At 39.6% G+C, this 25,973-nt stretch overlaps 3 protein-coding genes across 6 annotated transcripts in view; 1 reads left to right on the top strand and 2 right to left on the bottom strand.

Moving 5' to 3' along the window:
• Positions 1–477: 477 nt before the first annotated feature.
• LOC121199551 (gap junction Cx32.7 protein) lies at positions 478–2,909 on the bottom strand. Its single transcript, XM_041064342.1, has 4 exons — positions 2,850–2,909; positions 1,943–2,095; positions 1,613–1,798; positions 478–1,089 (listed from the first exon to the last, which is right to left on the bottom strand). Exons 2-4 carry the CDS (start codon positions 2,069–2,071, stop codon positions 478–480), a joined length of 927 nt encoding a protein of 308 aa, XP_040920276.1. The 5' UTR covers positions 2,072–2,095; positions 2,850–2,909.
• A 1,055-nt stretch (positions 2,910–3,964) lies between these two features.
• hsdl1 (hydroxysteroid dehydrogenase like 1) lies at positions 3,965–6,916 on the bottom strand. Its single transcript, XM_041064507.1, has 5 exons — positions 6,484–6,916; positions 5,915–6,360; positions 5,522–5,605; positions 5,024–5,176; positions 3,965–4,866 (listed from the first exon to the last, which is right to left on the bottom strand). The coding sequence occupies exons 1-5, from the start codon at positions 6,701–6,703 to the stop codon at positions 4,795–4,797; spliced, it is 975 nt and encodes a 324-aa protein (XP_040920441.1). The 5' UTR covers positions 6,704–6,916; the 3' UTR covers positions 3,965–4,794.
• Positions 6,917–8,181: 1,265 nt separating this feature from the next.
• tbc1d32 (TBC1 domain family, member 32) overlaps positions 8,182–25,973 on the top strand; it is a 53,083-nt gene continuing 35,291 nt past the window's right edge. The window contains exons 1-23 of one of the 4 annotated variants that reach the window (XM_041064540.1): positions 8,182–8,336; positions 8,500–8,664; positions 9,112–9,289; positions 9,503–9,574; positions 9,730–9,855; positions 10,234–10,312; positions 10,678–10,781; positions 10,876–10,937; positions 11,165–11,315; positions 11,446–11,505; positions 11,980–12,079; positions 12,643–12,648; positions 13,787–13,918; positions 15,036–15,125; positions 15,862–16,004; positions 16,646–16,773; positions 17,265–17,466; positions 18,359–18,438; positions 19,319–19,457; positions 21,277–21,364; positions 21,963–22,081; positions 23,143–23,262; positions 23,535–23,623. In XM_041064540.1, the coding sequence (XP_040920474.1) occupies positions 8,182–8,336; positions 8,500–8,664; positions 9,112–9,289; positions 9,503–9,574; positions 9,730–9,855; positions 10,234–10,312; positions 10,678–10,781; positions 10,876–10,937; positions 11,165–11,315; positions 11,446–11,505; positions 11,980–12,079; positions 12,643–12,648; positions 13,787–13,918; positions 15,036–15,125; positions 15,862–16,004; positions 16,646–16,773; positions 17,265–17,466; positions 18,359–18,438; positions 19,319–19,457; positions 21,277–21,364; positions 21,963–22,081; positions 23,143–23,262; positions 23,535–23,623 (2,588 nt within the window). Of the gene's footprint in view, positions 8,337–8,499; positions 8,665–9,111; positions 9,290–9,502; positions 9,575–9,729; positions 9,856–10,233; positions 10,313–10,677; positions 10,782–10,875; positions 10,938–11,164; positions 11,316–11,445; positions 11,506–11,979; positions 12,084–12,282; positions 12,293–12,642; positions 12,649–13,760; positions 13,919–15,035; positions 15,126–15,861; positions 16,005–16,645; positions 16,774–17,264; positions 17,467–18,358; positions 18,439–19,318; positions 19,458–21,276; positions 21,365–21,962; positions 22,082–23,142; positions 23,263–23,534; positions 23,624–25,973 lie in introns of all 4 variants that reach the window. The other 3 variants (XM_041064539.1, XM_041064535.1, XM_041064536.1) reach the window with 3 other exon arrangements.

The raw sequence follows: 25,973 nt of genomic DNA, 5'->3' as shown, positions 1-25,973 counted from the left end.
TATGTGTGTGCTAAATACAAGAATATGGCCAGAATGCTCAGTTTAACAGAAAGATCCATCCAGTGAAAAACCCTAATAATTCACTGTAATTTAATGAGGCAACTGAGTACGGACCTTGTTTATTATTACAGGGAAGCATTGTCCGAAAATGTAGCATTCAAACATGAGAACACGATAAGAAAAGGACAATTGTCTGACAAATACTGAATATCAAAAGTTAATTGAATCAACATTGTTAGATTAGTGTTTTAAATCAGTCCAACAAAGTCCCCTCAACAAAATCTATCAAAAACCTTTAGGATTTTAAAAAGATGGGCAAGAAAAGACTTTTTTTTCGTAATCTGTCAAAGAAGTCATATGAAGTAATTTTAAGCAACATGTGACTGAGACCTGTTTACCGAAGCTGACGCTTTCCCTGCCCCCACCTGTGTTTACTGCGCACACACTCCCTGCATCAACTATCACTACCTCCACGCTTCAGATGTGGACCTCCCCCATGTTGTTCCCAGATGATGCATTCTTTTTCACCCCTGCAACCTTGTTCAGCCCACCTTTGACTCCGTTCACCCCAAACTTTTGTCCTTGCAGCTCCAGCTCCAAATTGACACAATTCTGGACGATCCCGTCCCGGCTTTTAAAAGCTTTCCTTTCCAAAACTGGAGGCGTCACCGGGGTCACGGTGTAGTCCTGCCTCCTCGCCATGCACTCCTTCACAGCTTTCACGCACAGATAGAGCAACTCAACCAGGCTGAGGATCAGGGAGACAAACGCTGCCACCAGCATGAACCAGATGATGACAGATTTCTCTGTAGGCCTGGAGAGGAAGCAGTCCACTTTGTGTGGGCAGGGAAACCGGGTGCAGACATAACGAGTCTGGAGGGTGAAACCGTAAAGAAAATACTGACCCACAATGAACAAAACTTCCATGACTATTTTGGCCACAAGATGGATGACATAACTGTGAAGGAGGCGGCCACGGATGTTGATCTTGCCACTGCTCTTGATGTATTTGGGAACTTTGTAGGCCTTACTAAGGAACAGACTGGCTTGATCATCCAGCTCTGCCTGCTTCTTCATCTTCTCCTTCACCTTTGATTGGAAGAACAAGAAGACAAGTTTAGAAATTTTCCAGTAATTTGACAAAAGGCAAAAGAAGCAGGAATTAAAGACTCACTTGGTACTAGTTTGTCAAAATATGTCCGAACACTTATCTAAGTGTCATGTGGTGATATCTCCCTCCTCAAAACTTCAAAGCAGCAATGGAAGTTGTGCTTTTAGCAACATTTTGGCGTTCATTTTGTCACCTGAAGAATATTCACATTCCATTTAGGTCTGGCTTAGTTTCCATTTACTCCTGCAAAGATATCTGCATCTTTAGCTGCTAGATGCTCCACAGTCTTCACCAGAGAACCACTTACTTCTGTGCAGACAAGTAGCTTAAAGTAGGCTTAATATGGTAAATACCATATTGTTTAAAGACCCTAAAAAGATCCTAACAGGATGTTTGGAGACAACCTGGCACATGCCTTTGCCACTCTACAGCTATGGCATGCCCAACAAATCAGGTATTTACCAGCCACGCTATCATACTACACCCACTGCAGTGACATACCTTCTTCTCAATGTGGATCACATGAAGGACATGACCAAGATAAAGCAGCTTTGGAGTTGCTACAGCAATAATCTGCAGGACCCAAAAGCGAACGTGAGAGATGGGGAAGGCGAGGTCGTAGCAGACGTTCTCACAGCCGGGCTGCTGAGTGTTGCAGACAAAGTCAGACTGCTCGTCCCCCCACACCTGGACGAGATGAGCAGAAAGGGATGATAGAAGAGTGATATTGTAAGTGATATTGTTTCAACTATTATGCCCCTTTAATACTAACATATATTTTCCACTATTCTGAAGTGTGCTGAAAATAGTAAATTCAGTGTGTTACCAGACCTTCTCAGCGCCGGTGCGCAGGACCAGGATGCGGAAGACAAACAGCACGGTGAGCCAGACCTTGCCGATCACTGTGGAGTGGCTCTGCACTTTGTCCAGCAGACGGCCCAGCAGATCCCATTCGCCCATTTCAGTCGCCAGTTGTCCTGCTTTCTGTTTGGGCAGCTGTATGATAAAAAAAAAAAAAACATTATGACTTACAGAGACAGTTCTATCTAATACAATCATATCTTAAGGTACATAATTTGACAGAATTGTAGTCTAGTTTTATTCATTTTCTGAAAACTAACAGCCCTTGATTAGACCTGTTATTTGTTATTTTGCAGTTCAAAAAAGGTGACACATAAGTAATTTTGTAGTTGTTAATGTCAGAACAGACAGACTCTCTCACAAGGCCAAAGTTTTATCATTTCTTGCAGTCTTGTGACTTTGCTGATAGAAGCCACAGCTGCTGATTTCAAGTCTCCAAAACATACTTATCTTCTGTAAACCGAGGCTCTAACCTTGGTTAATTTCTGTTTTAGAGCTTCCTTTACATGGCTTCAACGCCTAAAATTATATTGTTTAGCTTGATTTTTTTACAGGGTTATAAACGTTTGATTGTTTGGTAGCTGTTTAAAAGTGATATCCTCATACATTGTCACACTTTCTGCACTTGTCATGATTGTATGCATTCACACTGGTGTACACAAGAATAAATGTCATGCGTATTTATTTTCAAATAGTGCAGGGTACAGAACTTAACACAGATAACTATGTATAACATAAACATATTCCTACACAAATCCATGAATCTACAAAATGTTATATTAATCCATATACATTATCAGCATCATTTAAAGTTTTTGACAGGGTAAAATTGGAGTTGGGTTGGATTATTAGAGAATATTTTTTGAAATTCACTCACCGGTGGAATAAACCCACTGAAGAAAAAGACGATTGAAGCGAGCGAAGCCTCAAGAGGACGATGAAATGAATAAGGGGAAGAAGAAGAAGCTGTCCTCCTTTCATTGTTCCTGTGGCATCTTATCTGGAAGGACACCATCCTAACCACAACAACAAACCTCCAGTCCTAACTCTGAACATGTATGGCTGGTAAAAGCAAAAACTACATTGAAAAAAAAAGGTTGCTGAGGAACCGTCTTTGGTCGTCCTGTTCCATAGATTTCATTTCTTTGGCGTTGCTGCTTCTTTGGACAGTGGGCAGAAAACAGCACAGGGCGAAGAAAGAAGTCTACATTTCATACTTTGGTGACTTTAAAAAGGATGTGAATCTGTTCCAGACTGTGGACACTGGCTTGGGAACCTCAGTGAGTGTTTTGAAGAGGTGATGCTCTAGAACATGCTGAATTTCAGTTGGTTTTTTCAGCATTTGCCTGTACCTCTATTAAATTGTTTTTTGCTATTACCAATGGTATTTGTATTTTTTCAGTTCATTTTGAACTCTATCTTTTTTTTTTACAACTGTTACTTATGTTCCTCTTATTTTATAGCCCTTTGGCCTATTTTATTTGGATGAAAAGAAGCTATATGAATGTTTATTACATTTTTTTCATGTTTCCTTCTTTTCAGCACTGTTTATTACATGGAGAATTTCAATTTCACCAAATGCTTCTGAAAAAAAGCAACTTGTTTTCAGTGTGTGGATGATCTACATAGATCCTGGTGTCTGGTTCTTCCTACAAAAGAAGCCCTGGCTTTCTCAGCACCATGTGCATTCACAGCAAACTGCATGTGTGTTCATCAGGTTTACATACAATCTCTGACTCTGCTGATCTTAGGGGGGTCACAGGACAAACTATGGTATCTGGCACGTTGTCTGTTCATGGATGTAAATGATTTACACCACCCTGAGAGAAAAACAGTGTGTGTTGCCTGCCAGTCAGATAAAGGCCTCACCTTCAAAGACAGATACTATGACCATTATGAAAACATATCTGTAGTCACCATTTAATTAAAATAAAAGACAATAATATTGCAATGAAGAAAGAGTTTATTGGTCCAATTTTGTGCTATGATGATAAATATATTTAAGTCAACACTTACTGTATGGTTGGTGCCATATCACTAAATGCTTATACTATATATTGTACTGCATGATTCAATTCAATTCAATTCAATTCACAGTAAGCACTATATATATATATATATATATATATATATGAATCTGGTTGAATATTAATACAAATACTTGAGCAACATCTACAAATACCAAATGTGTTTTAAATATAGTTTCTCAAGAAAACAAAACGTCACAATTTCACTTTTCATTGCTTTCACTCCTGGAGATGCTTGACACCACATTCACCTAAAGCTGTCACACTCTTCATTCACGTCAATACTTTTTTTTATTAAGAATGTGTAATACCCTACAGGCACATCTTGGTTTTATCTGAACTCTGAAATAATAAATATGTTCTGTTTTATACTTACATTTTAGAAAATGTGTCTTTTCCACTTTCAGTGAACAAGATTTGGATTAGTCTTTGCATAAATATACCATTGAATTAAGAATATTACCTATCTGAACATTCTGTCTTTGTAACTTTAAGTGACATTGCAAAGACATTGATTATCAGACTGTCTGGTTTCTATGGTGAATTTAGAAATTTGTCAGATCAAAATCCAGTACTAAAGGAGTATTATGAATATATTCACTCATTATTTCCAAATCCCACCGCAGACTACCCAGAAGTTGAAAACTACAGCCCTCAACACAGCCTGAGTTATCAAACAGACCTACTCTTCACCAATCACAGAAAGAAACTAAAATAAACCTCTACACATGACTCCAGTAACAAGAAGATCCAGTGACCAGTTTAAGTCTTTGTGAAGAGAGGAGAAACGAGCTCTTAGCTTGAACTGAAGAGCACACGTGATCTGAGAACCCAAATCCACTCTGGCATACACCTCATCAATCCATACTGCGAAGAAAAAAAACAGCAGAGAGAAACAGATTATCAAACAGAAACATCTTATGTTTCAGATCCAGTTTTCACAAAGGCTGAATATGAAACAACTGTGAGCAACAGATCATATAAAATTGTCACAAACTGGCAGCACGACTTAGTTTGTCCTGACCTGAAGTGTATGAGGCCAGTAGCCGGTGGTCCTATTAGAGACACCCAGGGTGGAGATGGCATGGCGAGCATAAACGTCTGGTTTTGGCACAAACCAGCCTTCTCTTGATGATGTTGATGCAGATGTTGATGGTTGTCGCTCACTTGAAGCTATCTAGATACACATACAGTATATAAAGAACTGTCATACATGCTACTTTATACCTTTGATACCTTACTTTGAGAAATAATGTTTTCCCCACCACATTTTTTCATGCAGCAAAAGAAAGTTCTCAAATGTTAAATGTTCTCTAAACCCAAACAGTAGTACAAAAATTTGGGATAAATAAAAAGGTCTAGAACTGGCAACATTTTAATTTCAGTCAGGAGCTTAACAAATTAGTGTACACAGGTCTGAACAGGATATGACGCTAGACACATTTTGGACAGTGCCAAAAAATGTAGTGACGCATGTTCGAAATCCAGACGTTCTTGTTAGTGGTGATATTAGGCATCTTACCTGGAAAGGAATCAGACTTTGAACAAAGATCCCTTTGCCGCTGTACTCAAGGTGAAGAGCTCTTGAGAAATGATCTAGATAGCCCTGAAATGTCATGAGAAGAAAGTTGTTATTGTCTGTATAGAAAAATATGCTTGCGATTATGTTTTTACTTGGAGGACAGAGGAAGAAAAAAAAAAGCAGCCGGTAAGAAGGATGCAGGTTGATGTTAGGCTAGATTTGACTTTGAAAAGTTATCCACTCTGCATCATTTAGAATATTTATTTACAAATGGCTCTTCATCCTATAACAGATCAAAGTACCTCCTACGGAAAAGGCCTATAGAGGCTATGAATATGTTTCTTGGTGTTTGTGCGTCTATTAGAGGCTGATATCAGCAGTGTTTTGTCTTACAGTGGAGGCTGTGAGTGTCACTCTCCCAGGCAGCGGTCTGCAGCAGGCGCCCGATGATATATTGATCACAGCACCTCGGCTGCGCTCCACCATCCCTGGCAGCACCAACCGGGCCATCAGCGTAGCAACCGCAACGTTCTTATTCACCAAGTCCAACAGGCTCTGCTCAGGCATTTCAATCAGGCTCTGGGGGGAGGTCAAAGAGTCACCCACACAGTTCACCAGGAAGCCGATATCTTTACCCCTCATGGCTTCTTTAATGGGCTTGCTGGCGGCGTGGTCCAGAGAGAAGTCAGCAAGGACAACAACAGTTTCTACTCCGTAGCTTTGGGAGAAGGATGCCGCGGTGTCTCTAACAGAGGTGTGGTCCTGAGTGACAAAGATAATGCTGATGCCGTGCCTGGCCAGCTCCTCTGCATACGCTATGGCCACAGGCTCTGATGCTCCTGACAGGAGAGAGGACAATATGAATGAAAGTCATGTCAGGAACCTGATTTACCTGACTCGTCTCTGCCCTCTGTGACATGCATTATCATGGTTTCTGCTGTGATCACCTGCTGCATCCTTACCATAAATGACAGCCCAGTCACCATATCTTTGGGACAGCTTCGTACTCGGGATCATTCTTGGCAAGAAATGTACCCTGACCAGCGTGCAGCAGTCTCTCAGCAGGATCACAGCCCTGCTGGCCGTGTACAGAGCACCGACCAGGGCCAGGGTCTCGAAATAAGAACTGCACGACCGAGAAATTTCTCTATACAAAAACTGAAAGCTGTCAACTGCCGCCATATTCAGCACGATAGCGATGCTGACGCTAATTTGCTAGCTAAAGATTATTCAGTAGTAGATTTAACGTTATGATTATCTGAAAGTAACGCTGACTAACAATTCAGGCGTGTAAATAAAACATGTCGCCGTCCCCAAATAGTATATTCCTGATAAAACTGAGATGTGACAGACGTTTCAGCTGGCAGAAGTGTCACCTATTCAAGCACCCGGTGAAAGCAGCAAAACATTGGGTCATGTGACAATGTGTTAGTGTACGTCAGCAGTGCTGCATTCAGGGCCCCCTGAAAAAAAACACCCTCATTGTTTTAAACTTTAGAGTAACGCTTTTTTAGGAATACCCTAACTGGTCATGGTTGAAATTTGCTACAGAGGATATCAACGTTCACTGTAACTCATATTCCTGCCATATTTAATCTTTGGTTATTCTCATCATGTACGTCTTGGATGGGACGTCCATATTTCTAACGCTCTTTAAGGCAGTGCGTGCTTTCTTTTGGGCATCCCACAATGCACAGCGGTTAACGCTAAGTGGTTTCCATAGAGACGCGGCTGTTGGTTGAACGATGCTATCTGGATGAAAAGCTTTGAATAGTCCAAAAACAAGGTGACAATACGGTTTTCTGTTTTCGGTGTTCTGCGTAACATCGTTTTTGGTTTTCTCTCAGCTTAGGTTTCAGCTAAATTCGGGCAGTTTTGCAAATAGCTAGCTGCGTTACAATGCTGCATTTAGCAGCGTCAGGCTAACCACGGAGAACGGAAAGTCACTGGTTTTGAGTCCAGAAAAGAAACGTAAAAATATCACATAATCCTCTGGAGTGTGAGTATAGACCAAGTCGTTATGGCTTTCAGCTTTTTGGGTGGATATTTCACTTGAAACGCTTGCGTTGACTGTTGCAAATAAATTATTTTCACTGTGGAATTACAACCCCAGTGGTATTTGTAAAGAGAATAATACTAAGAGACGAAGCCTTAGAATAATAAATAGAAGCCAACTCTGAAGGCACATGTGTTAGCATAGCCAGTGCATTCCTTCTTGACACACCTGTAGGTGATTACATTGATGGACTCATGGTGTTGGTGACGGGTTTCAAAAGACTCAGGCCTTAATTGCAGAAGATATAGCTGAAACGTTTGAGCATTTTACTTCTCTGTGCTGAAACTGATATATCTAATTTAAAGATAAATTTAGGTGCGTGTACTGGCTGGAGTTTTCCTGAATATACGCAACCAACTAATTTTGTCTTTGGTTGAGCAGAATGTTTTTTTTCTTTTCACAAATTGCTCCATATAATGTATAATTTAGTGATTTCTGACTGAGCACGTTGCTAATCTTGCCCATGGTTCCGAAGACAAACTCAAGTAACACATGCTCCTTCCTAATCTAAAGTTATGAGACATGCACTACACAGGGAATTGCCCCCTCACTTACCTAGAAAACCTGTTCCTATTCTATTCCTTCTGAAGGGCCAGCTGTAGCGATGTCTCAGTTGTCAGCTGAAGATGAGGTGGAGTTGCAGTCCCTGCTCAAGCAGCTTCTGAGAAGCATCAACGACAGGATCTCTGGTGCTCCATCAACTGAATGTGCCGAAGAGATCCTCCTTCACCTGGAGGAGACTGACAAGAATTTTCACAAGTAAGACCACCAGACTCTGATAGGATGGCATTAACTTTAAGGGTCTGGTTTAAAAAGAATTTAGACTTTATTCTGTCTGTGTAGGTATGTGTTCTCTGTAGGTCAGGCATTGTTAAAATTTATGTATGCAGTGGATCAAATTCTGTCATTGCTCTCCTTTCAGTTATGAGTTTGTCAAGTATCTCCGTCAGTATGTGGAAAGCTCTTTGGGTACTGTGGTGGAGGAGGAAACCAAGAACTTGACCAGAGGAGATGGACAACATGCAATTGGCTCAGGTCACGACGCCCTGATCCATGCCATCACCCGAAGGACCAGAGACTCAGCTGAGTGGGTGTAGCACAGAAAAGTCTTGGAGCTTTGTTTGCTATGTTTTCTCCAAATCTTAATGATAAAAAAATTTGAGATAAATTCTCATATAATCATTATGTTTGTGTGAAATGTGTGGTTCTCTGAAATTTACCAGGGTCTCTCTTTATGATACTTTTAGTCAAATTGAGAGTCTGTTTATGTTTACGCTGCAACATATTCTGTAGTAAGAAACTTGCAAATACCATCGTTGCCACTGACTTAGCTTCAGCTGTTGGCTGAGGGACAGTTTTTTATACTGGGTACTGAAAATCTCATTGACATCTACAATATGTTTCACATATCCATGTTGACAAAGAGCGATGCCCCGAGGTCAGTGCATGGCTTCTCACTCTCAGTTAAATATGGAATGCAGTGGTTACAGTGGACATTAGTATTACATTAATGTACTTTCTTTTTCTGTGACAGATATCAGCAGATGATGCAGACCTTGAAAAACACCATGATCATGGTGGTGGAGTCTTTAATCAATAAGTTTGAAGAGGACCAGATGAGGAAGGAGGAGATGCACAGAGAGAAGCAGCACAGTCAGTCAAACAGCCAGTACACTGACAACTGCTCTGATAGCGACTCCTCCTTTAACCAGGTCAGAGATTCAGATGTCATTGAGCAATCACATTTTATTTAAATATTTCGATGACCCATATAAAGGGCCAGAATTGTATCAGGAGACAGTTTATAGTAGCTCCCACCCAGTGAACTCAGAAACTGCTGGTGTCCTGCTATCAAGCAATAATGGCTCTTTTGAATTTAGGTTTATGGTGGATCCTAATTATTTTTGTTTCCTCTTGCTTTTCAGAGTTATGCGTTTATCCGACAAGAACAACTACAAATCTTGGCTGAAAAACTTGACTCCAGCAGACCCAAAGAGGTAGAAAGCCCCACTTCCATATTTGCACATTGTCATTTCATGCCTACTGGGTACTATCAGATGAACCAGGCTAAGTAGACATGCAACCAATGATGAGGAGTTGCAGATTGACACTGCTTTGTTTAAGAGGGTCACATGCTTCACTTTGTGCGTAGGTACGTTGGGAGGCTCTTCAGGCCCTCCGCTGTGCCCCTCCGTCTGATGTGCTCAGCTGTGAGAGCTGGAGCACCCTGCGCAGGAAGCTCTGTGCAGCTCTGACCGAGCCTGACCCTGACCTCAGCGTGAGTCCTCAGCAGCCTCGTCTACTCAATACACTACAATCAGTGTCCTACAAATTCACTTTTTATTCACTTGGAAGTGACTCAATAATAATCATGTCATTTTTATGAACAGTTACTGGCTTTTATAGTTGCTAATAAGAAGCTAAAAAAATTCAGTTGTCACACTTAATTGAGAAGAAAACAAGATAACAGTGTTGTTGCTAATGACTGAGAGCTAATTGGTAGTAAATATTCTAGCCAGTATCTCGGCAGAGGCAGCGAATCTTTCTTGTGATTATCTTTAATTTCTTCTTATTTTTCTAATCTGACATCATTGATTATCTGTATAAATGATTGTGTGTGTGTGTGTTTGTGTTCTTATGATCTCACCTCCCTCAGGATAATGTCCTGCAGTTCTTTGCTAAAAGCTTCTCCTCCTCTCCTATGAATGTGACACGAGAGATCTACACCAGCTTGGGTAGGCCACTCTGAATGGACATTACTTTGCTTTGATGTGCATGTGTAGCACCCTCATGTTTGAACTGAACAATGAAAAGTATTTTTTGTGAATAAAAAAAATTAAATTTTAAATGGTCAGCTCTTCTTTGTTTACAGTCCCAAAAGAAGAAAGAGCTTTTTCCCACTTCCTGCTTGTAACCGGAGTGTTTTCAGTTATCTGGCCAGGCAGACACAGTAGTTTTGAGATTAGATTTTTCTAATAATGTTAATGACTTTGAATTGTTAAATATGTGCACTGTACATTTATTGTGTGTATATGCTACATTATGTATATGAAAATCAATATTATCTTTGGTTGTAATAAGTATATTTGATCTTTTTCAGCTAAAAGTGTGGAGTCGAGTTTTCTGTCTCTCAAGCTGAGCTTCCCAACGGGCTCAGCTACCATCGACATTAACAGGCCTGAGATCATTCGTCTTCTCAAACAGGTACAGTATCTTGTCCTTTACACCATGTAAAACATCACCATCAATCACTATAAAAACACATTATAGCTTTTTCTCATCGTCTTTCTTCTATCAGATTCGATTGATGAATGACTTTCAAAAGGAGGTGACAACCTTTTGGATCCGTCATCCAGAGAAGTAAGTTGTTGTGCACAGTGAGTTCAGGGTTGACAGGTTTCTCTGCCACTGATTGAGCCATGATAAATGATGACTCAAATGGTGCAGTTTAAAGCAGCATGAATTTGGTGTACATGTTTTTACTCCAGTCTCTACAAAATTTCTTCTTTACTTTTCCTTATTGCATCTACATTGATGTCATGCTTTCAGTACATGTGTTTTGGCCTTGTTGTTTTTCCTGGCTTTAGATACATGGAGGAAGTTGTAGAGAGCACCTTCTCCCTGTTGTCCTTTCATCATGAACATGTCTCAGCCTCTCCGGAGACAGAGAAAGCCCTAGAACCGATTCACTTACTGGCCTTACTGGATGTTAAAGCTACCTGGTTTAAAAAGTGGATGGTGTGTATTGCAGCTGAACAGGTGTTTTTGATTTGCGTAGAATGCATTTTTGAATCTGCTAAATAAGCTCTTGTTTATATTGCACTCTGTCTCTTCTCTTTCTTGATTGGTTTAAATCTCCCTATCTCAGCATGGCTACTACAGTAGGACTGTGGTTCTAAGACTCCTGGAGAGAAAATACAACTCTCTGGTGAGTGCTTCACACAATAATCAATATCTCTCACTAACTCCTTTGTGTTTCTGAAAACGTGACACAGGAGAGAAACATCTTAGCAAATAAACATCAGAGGTATTTCCCCTTCATCCCCTTTCAGGAAGCAGAAACCAGGGCAATGTGCATGTAGTGGTTTGACATTTAAGAATTGATTGTTTAAACCTAAACCTCCCGGTCCACTCTGACTTTAGAGAGGATTACCATGTAATCACCCCTGACACTTTCTCTAAAATAATCTAAAACTCTTGATTAAGAGGTTCGATAAGAGGAGGTTGCATTGACATTCTGATTGAATTCTTTAGAAAGCCAGGTTGTTTTTGGCCCGTTCACAACAGCATCTAAATTTGGCTCAGCAGATTAGGAGCTGTGATTTCAGTCAACCAATCAAATATTTGCAGCACCCGCAGACACTTGCATTATTTTCATCTCTTTATTTATTTATTTTCCCAGATTGTTGCCGCTCTTCAGCAGTGTATCCTTTACAGCGAATCCTGTGAGCGCTTCACAAACAAGACAACTGATCCCCAGTCAGCAGAGCAGCAGAACACTGGTAAGTAAAACAGTCCACAGACTCACGATTTCCTCCACAGGTTTATGTACTCTCTCAAGCGAATCCGAATCCTCACTCTGTGTGGTAAACATCAGCACATTTGCAGTAATGCTGATTTAATGTATCCTATGAAACAAACCAAAAAATAATAGGCAGGCTGAGCCTCTGTGAAAGCCTAATGAGAAAGTAATGCTTCATTTGAGGCCTGTGGGTGTTAAATGTATTTGTACCTAGACTTTGCCGTCATCATTTATTCAGTTTCCGTAATGTGCACACACTGTTCTTGCTGTCATTACAACAGAGGAATGCAGAGAAAAACAGTGGAGAGAAGAAATGAAAATGATAAAAGATAAAACAGACAGAAAAAAATGTTCAGAGTAATGGACAGAAAAGAATGATGGAAGAAAGATGAACACTTGAAGCTTAAGCTGAAATTAAAATGGACAAGACAGAGGCATTTATACAGGTATTATTTCTAACCACTATTACAAAAAGGGGGAACTATTTGGCTCATACATCATATTCTTATTCTATCACATTCTATAAGCAAAAAACAAAGTTAGGATTGGGTTCAGGTAGCTGCTATTATTTTGGATCCAGCTCCTAGGTAGACCAGATACCTGGATTCACTAAGTTTTGATGGTAATGAATCTCTTTTCAAACCTTTAATCACTCCCTGATCCTTTGTATTAGAAAAGAGAGGGGTTGAAAACAGACTACAGGATACTCATTTTATCATTTTAAGAGGGTATTAATAAGGTGTAAAAGTCAGGTGACATATTAAATCAACATTTCATATCATCTGCTGCTGATCTCATTTCCAGGTTGTCAACATTAGTTGGGTCACCACTCAAAACAGTTTCTTCCTCCTCGGCCCATTTTCCAAAAAAACCCTCTACTTTCTCTCAGCGGTTGTTTGTTCGTTTGTTTACATTATTTAATCTAATTTTGCAAAATTAACATTAAGATTAATAATAAACTGTAAAGTGCTACCCATCCCGTTGCACATTTAAAATGTGAAAATTCATTAAATGCGAGTGAATACAGAGGTTGATGGGGTGTAAGGGACTAGCGGTCTCAGTGTGTTATCTCCTGTAAGCCAGCTGGCTCCTTGAGACTGAACATTGTGACCTTGTCTTGGATGAGCAGAGATATTCCGCCCCCCCGTCCTGCCACTGATACACTCCTCCATAAAAGAAGAGTTTTCTGAGCTGTGCTGCTTTTTGATTTTCTGCACCCCAGAGGCACTTCAAGGTTGCCACATAGGATTTTTTTTTCACTTGTCAGTTTCATTCTGTTACAGAAGCTGCAGGCATGAAATATCTGTCCACCACAACATCACAACAACCATTTCACAACATTCATTGTAGTTTTATGAGTAGTAGTTCACATATTAAAATAAGTTTCACAAACTTCACAAATACTAAAGCAGTCCTCAACTTTTCTTTTTTGCTGTTGGATGTTTTGTGGATTCTACCTGATTCTTAACAACCATTCAGGTTATCTTTGAAAACCTGAACAAAATTAGTTTGCAATGAGATTTCTTTTACATTTCTCCTTCTGTTTTTTTCTCAGCCTTGCTCCTTCTATCATCTTTGAACCGTATCAACAATATTTGGACATCATGGAAATTAGAAATGTGACTACAGCAAAAGTCAGACAGTTTAAATAATATATATATATTTTTACTTTCTGTTGATGTTTCAGTCCAGAGGAGTGTTTATTCAGGAAAGGAGCTTGAATACGCCTTCTTTGTCCATTCTGTGTGTGTCCTGGGAAAACTCCTAATCTACACCAATGGAAGAAAACTATTTCCCATCAAAGTGAGGAAACGCAAAGGTACAAAGCGAGCTCTTTAAACACTTTGCAACATCTGTCACTGCATGTGTGGTATATCACTTTGTTTTTTACATAGTTTCTCCACTAAAAGAAGTACAAAGTCTGACTCTAGCTGATCCTGAGAGCCTGATACTTTATATTGTCCATTGCTGTCAGCTGCAGGCCTCAGACATTCAGTGGTGATTTAAATGACTTGCAGTTAAAGGGACAAACAGATGTGCTGATAGTTTATTGCCCTGTGCTTTCATCTTGTCATCTCAGATTTTGCAGCAAAACATTCTCTCCAATCTTTACAGCAGATAATCTCACGTAGGAATGTGTCTGATCAGCTTACACATGGTACCACTCCCTCCAATCCTCCTGTGCCGGGATTTAGCTCACTCTACCCGCCCCATCTTAATCATTGATAAAGTTATCTAACATGATCGATGTGTAGTTAGACATTTAAAACAGACTCACTGTCTGCTGCCACAGCAACTTGGCCTTTCTTTATTTAGCCATTATTCACTCTCCTTCCAAGTTAGTCAGGAGATCGTTAAATCACTGACGTTAGAATGTTTTATATCAATCACAAGGCCACTCTACAGGTGGAGACCTACTGATGAGTCTCTCCACACCTTGAAGTCGCCACCAGGGTATCATAATATTCCTGAACCAGTTTCCACTGCAGTTTTGAGTTCTGATTTAACTGTTGTCAACACATATTTTCGAAGATTTTCTCCCTCTGTTTTAATTAATCACACATTCTCTTTTTTTTTTTTTTCTCCACAGTGGAAATTGATTTTGTTTAAAATTTGGCTCAATTTAGTGTCACAGCAGTCAGAACATGAAGCCCACCATTCAGCCTGAATGATAGTGGTTCATGGATAGCAGTCGTCCTTAACATTTCTATTGCAGTGTTTTCCTTACAATGTGGGAAATGTTGCCTGAGATGCAGGAAGAATAGACACATGATGACAATTCATTTATCGAATTACACACCAAGAACGACCTTCGTCTCCAAGGCTACCAAAACTTAGGTTTTCCTTCTCAGCAGTAACCATTACTTTTAGTGTCCCTGTCTAGTCAGTGAGTCACCACATTCGTTTACTCATCTACTCATCTGTCTGTGTTTCAGACCCAGTCAGCCTGACAGACCTGGTTGTCATCCTGATTAACATCATGTATCAACACCCTAAACCTCCACACAGTGACACCTCACACACAGGTGGGTCCCACTTACTCATGCACAGACATAAACTACGTCAACAAGTGTCAACATTCTTCCCTGTCTTTGCAGTCTTTGAGTCTGGAATCGATGGACTGAAGGAACATAGTGACCCTCCCTGTAGGGCGTAGCAGCATTCTTCAGTACCTTATCTTTTATCTCTTAACCTTGTACTGAGTCATGCAGTACTGTGGTTGTCTCCTGGAAGACCTTGCTTTATTGCCCCATTCGTTCTCACGAATTACACTGCAGCAACTTTGTTGCCAGTGATCAATAGTGTTCCCTTACCCTGACTGTGACAGAGGATCCTCTCCTTTGGCTGCTGCAGGGTGTCAGGCAGAGCAAATCATAGATTTATATTAATATTTTAAACGTAGGCTGAAGATAACACGTTGCACCTGTGAGAGTTTATTCTGAGCAGGACGGTGATACTGCAGAATGAAGTCAGAAGTAGATGCAAAAGTAATGATAATAAGGACAGTAAGGGTCATGTACATCTCCACTTCACATAAAGCAGACAAAATGCAAATTAACTTAATCATTGAAGCCCACAAGTATCCATCAGTTCTGCTAAAAACCACTTTGACAGGATTCAATTTCCAGGATTCTGATGAACAGGAAAGAAGCAGGACAGTGTGTTTACTGTCAGCCTTAAAGGATATAAATATTATTGAATAAGTACATATGTACGTAATTCAGTTGGAATAAGGTTATAATTTATTGTTTGTGTGTTCAGACTCCTTGTCGCCCAGCAGTCTGGTGATGGAGGTGCTGTGGATGCTGTGCGAGAGGACAGAGTGTGCTGCAGAGTGTCTCTACCAGACTGCTGTCATAGAGACACTGCTGGCTCCTGTTATAGCTCTGCTCAATGGACAGCAGGTCAAACACCCCCACACACACATACACCAGTATACAGGCAGGTAAACTGCATCACCCTGCTTTATAACTTTATATATTATAAATATATTATAACTTTATTTCTTCATTTTTCACAATTCAACAGATATACTGGTATGGGAGTGCATCACAAAGCTTTATACAATTATTAACCACACATTTTATCATTGGGAATTTTCAGGTTTATCAGGTTTTATTCCCTAAACATTAGCTGTAATTTTAACTCTCAGTATTAAATACATAAAATTTGCCTTTACAGTGTTTCTATAATGTACATCTAATTCTAATATTATGAATACAAGGCCCGTAGCCACATTGTTATCCTAACTTTAGCAGTTACCTCAGAGTTTTTAACCTTGATTCCACCACCGTGTGTGTTTGTTACAGTCACGTTAGAAGGACAGAGAAGAATATATGTTAGTCAGCAGAACAGTTATTGTTACTAGTGAACCTTTCACCACCTGTTTGAAATTGTGGAAGCATCAACTATGAACATAAAATAGCTTACAACGTTGTCAAAGTTAATTATGTTATTTCAGTTTTCAGTATCTATTCATCCCTCCTGGGATTCCACTTGTTTCTGTGTTGGGTAATTTTGTCTGTTTATTCTTTTTGGTTGGCAGGCCAAATTAAAGTCTCCCGCGGCAACACTGACTCTTATTGCTGACGTTCTGGCTCGCATCGCAAACACAGACAGAGGATTAGCTCTCTTTTTATACGAGAAGAATCTCCTTGTGGCCCTTAGTGAGAGGTGAGATGGTGTGATTAAATACACAGTGCAATTTTGTATTTTTGATGGTAATGAATAAATTACATGTCCCTGACTGAGCTTGAAGACTTCAACAGATATATCAGTTTGCGTAACCAATCCTCATGGTTCTGCACAGAGAGCAGATTAGACCCGAGGATGTTGAGCGTTTGTCAGTCACTGCGATAATGTCTTTGATTGACTCAAGTGTAGCTACAGCAAAACCTTGGGGAAATATGTTTTCTTAAAGTTGGTCAGGGTCACTCAGTGGCTCCAGGTAAGTTTGGTATTCTGTTTTAATTGGCTGACCATGACAGTGACCTTAGCTGGTTCAGTCTGTCTTACAGCCTGTTGGCTACAACCAAAACTGAGTATTCAACTCTGGTTTGACTAATTCACTTAACTGTGCCACTCAGTTTTGTATGTATGCAGCCTCCCCCAATAATGTTGGGCTAATGAATGCCGTCTTTGTCTGTTATCTCTCTACTCTGCAGAACCTCTGCTGCTCTCGTCATTGTACAGTTTACCCTGAAGCTGCTAAACAAGGAGCTGTCATCACTAAGTGAATCGGACACGTCCCATACATTATGTGGAGCTTTTATCTTTGTCTGTAGACAGATATACAACACCTGTGAGGGTCTGCAGGTCCTCCGACCCTACGGCTTGCACAAGGCTGTAGCTGCTGCATGGAAAAAGGTAGCTGCACTCGTTGACAAAAGGCCACACTCCATGATTGGCATCTATAGCTACTTTGTGCATGAATCTTTTGTTTCTACATTATCTAATGGAGGGTTGTCCATGTCTAATGATCAGTTTCACTGGCTAGAGTACTCCTGTCATGTTTCATTTGCTTGATGAGTGCAGTCTTCTCTCTTTATTCATTCACAGCAAGAAAAGCATTGCAAATTCTTGCAAATGGGAAGAATTAACTAACATCATAATCAGAACGTCTTCAGTAATACAGACTGAACTGAAAACAAAACTGGAAAAACAAAACTGAAAACAAAAACACAACCGAATGTGCAACCAAAAACCGTTACCAGTTCAATGTTCGATTGTCCAGAATGACAGTTTCAACCCAGCTGTCCACTGTTTTCAGATGGTGTTATGGTGCCGGATGGTTTACAAACTTTTAAACTTTTCCTAGTATATACATTATTATACCATTAGAGTAATGGAGATGAATTATATACTCACAGTATAAATGTCTAATCCAAACAGTGGGTTCTTTCCTGATTTTTTTTCATCAATTATAGACATTACCAATATCAAGACAAAATGGAAAGGCTAATTGTAGACCAACAGCACAGAGTACACTGAAAGTTACACAAAAGGAATAGCAAGGTTAAACGAATTATGAAATTAAAATTCAGTGGTGGTTTCCATGGTTTCCATAATTTATAGCTAGTAGAATCTGAATCTGTGAGTTGATTTAATGTTGAATAAAGAAAACAAAGGCAACTGCTTTTACGTCTCTGACTGTAGCAGCATGATGTGAATAGCAGCATGATGTGCCCACACCCTCACACACTGATGGATAAAAAGTAATACTTTAACTAATACGGTACGTTTTTCTTATTATTTCTAGACCAGTTCCTTGTCAGAAAGGATACCTACTCCGGTACCTGGTGCCACTGCTGCAGCATCCACCCAGGAACTGCAGAATATGTGAGGCTACACACACACACACACTCACACACACACACACACACACACATCATGGAAACCATGGAAACATGGTATTATCATATCATGGTAGTATCATGTGAGCACTAACTAAACAAAATACTGCATAGCAACATACTGTCTCACAATAACAGGCCTTTGTACCTGTTATAAACAGTTCTAGTATTTCCAACACAGTCCACATAATGACCTGAATTAGGGTTCAGAAATAAAGCAGTCAATGATTGTCAGGAGACCATAAAATTGGATGGACTGATGTTGTGTATTTTCACATCTCCATCCACAGAAAATCACATATCAAAGTTCAAGAGCAGAATACCCGAATGTTTCCAAAAACTGATTTCTCGATGTTTAGTTTTGGCCCTGGCTCTGGTTTTAAAAACAAAGCAAAGCAAACCAAAACAACAACCTGGCATTGTCAGTAAACATGAGTTGGGTGGAGTTTATTGAAGCCACATCATTTATGGGAAGTAATGTTTAAATTATTCAGACAAACTTGTATTCCTTGTGCAGCAGAGAAAACCTGACACTGTAGCACAAGAGACGTAGCTTAGGCAGTAACTAACAACATAATATGACAGTTGTTGCTCTTGTGATCAGTATATTTATATTATTTATGCCAATACTTGTCCCTTAACACAACAATGCTTGATCAGACCACTGAAAATTAGACAAGATCTTTTTTTTTTCATTCATTTTACCCGCATCAATTTTTGGAGGGATCACATTACTACATTACTTATTTTTCCGATTGCTCACGTGTGTAATGAACTGACTTCCAGTGACTTGAACCTTGTGTTTCTCACAGTGTAAATACAAGATGCTGCAACTCATTCCATCTTGCTTTCTGTCTTTGGAACAGGCTCATCTGGGAGGAAACGTTGTTGGACAGCCTGCTGAACTTTGCTGCAACTCCTAAAGGCCTGCTGCTGCTCCAGCAGACTGGGGCCATCAATGAATGTGTCTCCTACATGTTCTCTCGCTTTACTAAAAAACTACAGGTAATAACAAACACTGAATTTTGCAATGCTACACAGTTGTAACTGTGGTAGTTTTCAGTTTGGTCCTTATCTTCCTTTCCTTTTCCATCATTAAAAAAAAGAAAAACCACTTATATAGTTATACCCATTTTGCCAGTTACACTGTGAGCTGTTTTCCTCAGCCTTTATTCTGTACATTTTCTGATCCAAATTCACTTTAACAGCAGCACAGTCACTCCTGGAAACTGCCCATTCCACAGTAACTACAGTAATGTGTCTAGACTCTGGGAGGCCTTGTTGAAGCAGTTTGGGAGTTAAGTGACTTGCTCGAGGGCACAGTGCTGACTTTGCAGCAGCTGATATAAAATACTACTACTGAGGAACTCCAGATGTTGCCAGAGTCATTTAGTTTTTAAAGCACGAGTAGCCAGTTCCAAGGTAAAATGTCAGCTAGAGAGATAAGTCTACCTTACCACCTTAACTTTTAGAAAGCATTGGACTTAGGTGTAGACGTACTGATAAGCACTGATGCTGACATACAGTAGTTTGATGGTACTGTTTCATCACCTTTATGGAAGCCCTGGCAAAATTAACTTTGGCAGTGTCTCGATTTAATCTTTAACGCTATCAGTGTGCCAAAGTAATATTATGCTGTTCAAGTGATTCTTTGCTGCACTTAGTCACTGTAAGACAACCCCACAGCCATAGCAGGGTTTGGAAAAAGTCAGTCATTTCACACAATTACATCAAGTATATTTATTTACATTGAATTGTAATGTAACTGGCTCAGAGAAGCACACCTTTGGCAACAGACCATAGACCATCATTATACCATTAACAGGTGTAAGATTCTGAAGTTTAATTGGGGAGAAGTGGGCGAAGTGTGATTGTTAAACTATAGGGGAAAAAAATGTAAATTTTAAATGTAGTCAAATTTACATGTACAATTAGATCTGTTTTTTTTGCAGGTATAGTTTCATGTTCCTCTCATTTTTGTGTGCACAGGACTTTTAAAGCTTGTAGAATAAAATATGCATGCATCCAGTGTATCTAGGCTTTTGTATTGCATAATGTCCCATCCAGCAGAACATAATCTATCTTAAAAACCTTAATTAATTCTGTTGGCCTATGTCATCAGTATCCCTAATTCATTCTGCAGAATATGTGGTAATTTGTTGCTCCTGCTGCTCCTCAGAGCCACGGTCACATTTCCTGAAGACTGTTTAGTATTCACTAGTAGCCTGGAGGCTGTTACATGCTGCTACTTTCACACTGGGTTTGATTTATTAAACTCTGGCCTCTACATATCCCTTACATACAAAGTACTGTCCATGATTTATATTGTAAACACACACAGACACACTCTTACTCTTCATGCAGACCTTAGCTAATCCCCTATGGGCTTAATTTACTTGCCATTGTTTGCGCACTTTTGTAATTGCTTCTCTTGTTTGGCATTTCACTTTAATTATGGAATGTAATTATATTTCTGTCTATTTTAAGTTGTGACATTGTGTTGTACTTAATGAAGTGCCCGCACACCCTAAAATCAATTTGCAATTTGATTTCTCCTCACCATACTAAACTACGTTATGTAGTGCCTTTCCAGGATTCTAGCAGTGTCATAGCAGACTTTGCATTCTGAATCACAAATGTCAAAATTTCTCTCAAAATAGAGCTCTGTTTGATCCAGATTCAGGTCTTATTTTCTACATTCATCCTTTATTTTTCCATCTTGTCTCAGCCTCTCATTTATTTGTGACTGATGTAAGCAAAAACTGCAAAGATAAAACTGAAATGTTTTTGGGGATTGTGGGGTTTCTGTGTGTGTTTTCCACAGGTGAGCCGCTGTGAGAAGTTTGGATACGGGGTGATGGTGACACAGGTGGCAGCAACTGCTCCGGGGGTGGTGGCTTTGCACTCTTCAGGTACTAATGCACTGACTCGCACAAACAAACACTTGCCATCTGTGATGCTTAAGGCTTGTACTCCAAGTTGTTGTTGTCTAGTCGACACAAAGCAGGCATCAAGCAGCCCAGGGAGAAACATCTTTGTCAGATTGTTTGTGTCAGGATAAATGGATAAAGAGAGAGTGAGAGAAGATATTAACTGTCAAGTTTTTGTAATGATTAAGACAGTATGTGATGTGAGCAGCTGTCAGATTCATTGTCTGTTTCTGAGATGCATTTAAAAATAGCATAGTAAATCATATGTGAATGCTTTCCACTTATCACAGGTAGTGGAAAGCGGGAGGTATAGACATAGGCAAAGGCTTAGGTAGTGGCATACAACTCAAACAGTTTAAGTGTAAACATGGGAGATTAAACATTACCATGTAAACATTTTAAAAACTATAAAGCAGATTTTTTGACGATGAAATCTTTAATGCTTAAAATCTCAGTTGCACTCCTGTGCTCCTGTGGAGCCTTATAATGCCAAGCTCACAAATTAAAGCTTTAGAGTCAGAATTGAGAATTTCTCTGTACAAATCCATATTGAAACCAGTGACTTGATGACGTGTTGCAGGTTTTGTCCGGGCGCTGGTGATTGAGCTGTGGTCAGCTCTGGAGTGTGGAAGTGAAGATGTGACGGTGGTCCGTCCCAAACCAACACCCATGGACCCTATCGATAGGAGCTGCCTAAAGGTACCGTGTGTGAGCAGAGGGAGTAGGATAGAGATAAGAATTAGAGTAGAGAGAGAATTTGGCACAAGTTTGGGCAGAATTCCCAGGTTCAGTCTGGAAAACTAATAGGAATTTGGAAAACTAATGCTGTGCGTAGTTGTATGATGGGAGGATGGCTGGTATGTTCACCTTCTGTGAGTTTATAATTTTGCTGCGCGTGTTGGATTAATCTCTGTTGAAAAACATGTAGAAGTCTGTAATGCACCTTTGAAACATCAAACAGGAGGAGATGAAAGAATTGAAAATTCAACCTCAAAAAAAAAAAAAAAAAAACATTTTTGGGCTCAGAGCAATAGTTGAAGGCTTTTTTTGTTCCTTTCAAGCTGTTTCATAGAATTTTAAAAACTTGACTTATGTATATGTGTGTGTGTCTGTCCTTTTTTTTCCTTTGATGCCCATGATGAGAGGGGCTTCCTCTGTTTCAGGTTCTTCAGATGACTGTTCTATTCACGTGTTCATGTAATTTCATGCTGTAAAAGTGCTCACACGTGACCATTTTTTTTGTTTCCATTTTCATGTTTGCCTTGTTTTTGCATCAATTTAAACGTCTATCATGGGCAAAATACACTGTAGATTTCTGAATATCAACTCGTTAATCAAGCCATTATTTTTTTATACATTATTTTCTTTTATCATACTATCTGTCTAGTATTGCTATTTTAAAGGTTTATTTTTATAGGGATGCGTCTCATTGGACCAATGCCACATACAGTGTTTAAGTCTCTAGTTTCATATTTCAAGTCAGCTAGTTTCATAACCAGTCCCTAGAAAGTATTTCTAACACACATAGCATAACAACCACACTCATTAAAAGTAAATGGGTGGCTGGCACAAATTACAATAAGAGTAGATTTAAGCACTAATGATCTGATCAGCAGTGACTCGCTGTTTCATCTACACTGTTTCAGCCTGAATTCAAAAAGATCTAAATGTTAGGATCAGTTTTGAGTTCTGAGTTTATTTCTAATTTCACCCTTTGTGCCTGTTTTTCTTTCTTGCCGTTTGTCTTTCTGTCTCCCCAGTCCTTCCTGTCCTTGGTCAACCTGCTCTCCTCTTCCCACTCAGTATGGGAGCTGCTGGGCCGACAGCCTTTAGCCAACAAGAGTGAATACACCCTGAGAGAAATGCCAACCTCTGTTCCTGTGAGTGTTTTTTTTTTTTTACACTGTTGTTCACATTTCATGCAGTGCCTCTTTCAGCCATTTGAGGGCATGTTTGCCCTTTTTATTTTGCCTTCAACCACCACCCACGCATTTTGTTTTACCTTGCACAGGGCTCCTCCTAAACCCCCAATACACTAAGGCTCATGTACATTTTTCGCCTCGCACATTTTAAATATCCACACAGTTTTCATTTTGCACCATGTTTTGCAGCTGCTGTATTCCCTTTCACAGCCTCTCATTTTACTCCGCAGGATTTGACTGACAGGCTGATTGCTGTGAATTCAGATGCGAAGATTCATTCCCTGTTCCACTATGAGCAGTCTCACACATTCGGCCTGAGGTGAGACTGATATATATATATTTTTTTTCCATATTACTTAACATCAGTGGGGAAGCACACAATATCGGATTAGCACCTGGTGACTGCACATACACTTCAGCCTCTGGCTACAGCAGACTGACATGGTTCTTTATACCTTGATTACTCAGCATTGAAAAGCTGATGAAAGGATTTCTCTGGATAAGATAGAAATAAGCTTAGCTGTGTGGGTGTGTGTATATGTGTGTGTGTGTATTTCTATATTTATGAAGAACATCTAAACAAGTGAGAAGGATGGCGAAGGAGGTGAAGGAATTCGTGAAGAGCTACTTCAGTGCTGATTCTGGTTTTGATTTGGTTCAGATTAGGGTTAGGGCCACACTAACGGTTAAAGTAAGACTGTACTATGAAGATGACAATTATTGAAAAGGATTTAATATCTGTCTGAGAAAGGTTGCATGTTGTAGCTTTAACATTAGGTAAGCTAAGGTTTGTTGTTAATAAGTTCAAGCCTAAAAATGTGTTTTAAGAGAGACATAAAGCAATCTGCAGGAGAAAGGTACATATGTGTCCTGGTTGTGTGTGCAGAGCCTTTTCAAAGTCTTTCTTAATCACAATAGCTTTGACTTGTTTGGAGCCATGCTGAGTCACTCTGTCTGTGCCTGTCAGTCAGCCCACTCCTATTAACATCCAGAAACCAAGTGAAAGGAACAAGAGCCTCTATTCACTTACCACCCAGACTGATGGATTAAATGACAGACTTAGACTCTGTGCCTATCTTTGGGTCGCCAAATGTAGCATATTACTATCAGTAAGTCAAGTCAAACCATGTTAAATTTGAGGTATTAGTATAACTCCATTAAACCAACAACTTCTGAGTAAATATATAAATTTTTGGTCATAAACACGGCAAATTCTAATTTTGATGGTTACACGCAGCTTTATTCCGCTTCATTTCAGTTCCTTTTTTAATTTTCTTGCTTGGGAAATGTGGCTCATCTAACACAAACGGCATAACAACAAAAACAAAGCCCTGAATTAGAAGTAAACAGATACCCAGAGAGCATTAAAAATCATCAAAACATCTCGGATACAGTGAGTAAAGGTGAATTAAATTTCCAGTTTAAGTTTTTGACAGTTGTGTTCAAAATCATGTCACTGTAGAGTTTTATACTGTAGAGCAACTACAGATGAACAACAGATGAACCTTAAACACGCTTGCAACACATGCTTTTTTAACTCTGCTTCACCCACAATGCAGTGCTGCATGTTTTGATTCGATTTTCTGATTATCCTTTGCCTGAAGCGATATGACAGCATGGTATAGGGATAGTGCTTTATTGATCCCAGAGGGGAAAATTGCATTATTAAAAAAGCTACTTCACACAAGGACATGGCATTGATTAATCAGCAATGTGGTGAAAAATATATAAGAATTCAAATGAAAGAATTAGATTGTGAGAATTAAAAGGCTGCTGTAGTATGTACAAACATGTGGAGTCAGTACCCTTCCCCCTCTGGCAGATATCAAAGCTTGCAAACACTTAATCTTTCAGCTAAGAGACTTTCTGTTCTTGATTTAGGAATTTTCACCCACTCTTCCTGCAGATCACTTCAAGTTCAAGTTCTTTTTAGATCCACCCACAGATTTTCAGTGATGATCAGGTTAGAGGACTGTGAGGGCGGTTCCAAAAGCCTCAGTTGGTATTTCTTGAAGTGGTTCAGTTTTCCAAGGCCCCCCTAAAACTCCTTAATTTATTTTTCTGTGACTGTCTACAATGAAGGGAACAGATTCCCTGCTGAAATTCAAAGCAAATTGCTTTGTTAGTACAAAAAGCTGCTTATTAGCCTACACACAATTATAGTGGCCACATGATTAAAAACAAGAAAATTAAATCCACACTAGTCTACTTCATGGTCAAACAATCACACATGGTATAGGCTGGTCTTGTTTTTAATACTGTAACTGTGATGATAAAGGATTTTTTTTTTTTTTTTTTTTTTAGGGGAAATCTGTTCTCTTCCCTGTAGATAACATCAGCCCACCCATGCATCAGTTGCACCTGCTTGTATTTCATCATGGTCAGATCCAAGTAGCTCTTCCTCCATTGTGGGCCATTATTTTTCTGCCTTCCTTTATTTGACACTGGCTCATTTGTATTAAAGTGAATTACAGGTAGCATGAAAAATGTATTAAGGTTGTCTCTCAGAAACCTGTGCGTATCTTCACGAGATACTTGGTGCTGCAGATTTTGCATATATTTTTGGATTTTCCACTGAAACACAAAGCAGGTTAAAAAAAACCAAAAACCTCCAATTACACCAACTCAGACAACCTGGAAAACAAATGCCTGTCTGATTAAGAGCCCTT

Source organism: Toxotes jaculatrix, chromosome 19 (genome assembly GCF_017976425.1).
Source record: "Toxotes jaculatrix isolate fToxJac2 chromosome 19, fToxJac2.pri, whole genome shotgun sequence".
Lineage (NCBI taxonomy): Eukaryota > Metazoa > Chordata > Actinopteri > Toxotidae > Toxotes > Toxotes jaculatrix.
The sequence above is the reverse complement of the archived record's forward strand: the minus strand, read 5'-3'. Positions and strand labels throughout refer to the sequence as shown.

Bases quoted from the DNA above. Each gene is read 5' to 3' on its own strand.
- LOC121199551 (XM_041064342.1), bottom strand. From the start codon at position 2,071: ATGGGCGAATGGGATCTGCTGGGCCGTCTGCTGGACAAAGTGCAGAGC. The intron at 1,799-1,942 runs GTCTGGTAACAC...CATCTCGTCCAG, and splicing joins TGCGCACCGGCGCTGAGAAG to GTGTGGGGGGACGAGCAGTC. The intron at 1,090-1,612 runs GTATGTCACTGC...TTCCAATCAAAG, and splicing joins TGATCCACATTGAGAAGAAG to GTGAAGGAGAAGATGAAGAA.
- hsdl1 (XM_041064507.1), bottom strand. From the start codon at position 6,703: ATGGCGGCAGTTGACAGCTTTCAGTTTTTGTATAGAGAAATTTCTCGG. The intron at 6,361-6,483 runs GTAAGGATGCAG...CTCTCCTGTCAG, and splicing joins TGACTGGGCTGTCATTTATG to GAGCATCAGAGCCTGTGGCC. The intron at 4,867-5,023 runs GTCAGGACAAAC...TTTTCTTCGCAG, and splicing joins ACTGGCCTCATACACTTCAG to TATGGATTGATGAGGTGTAT.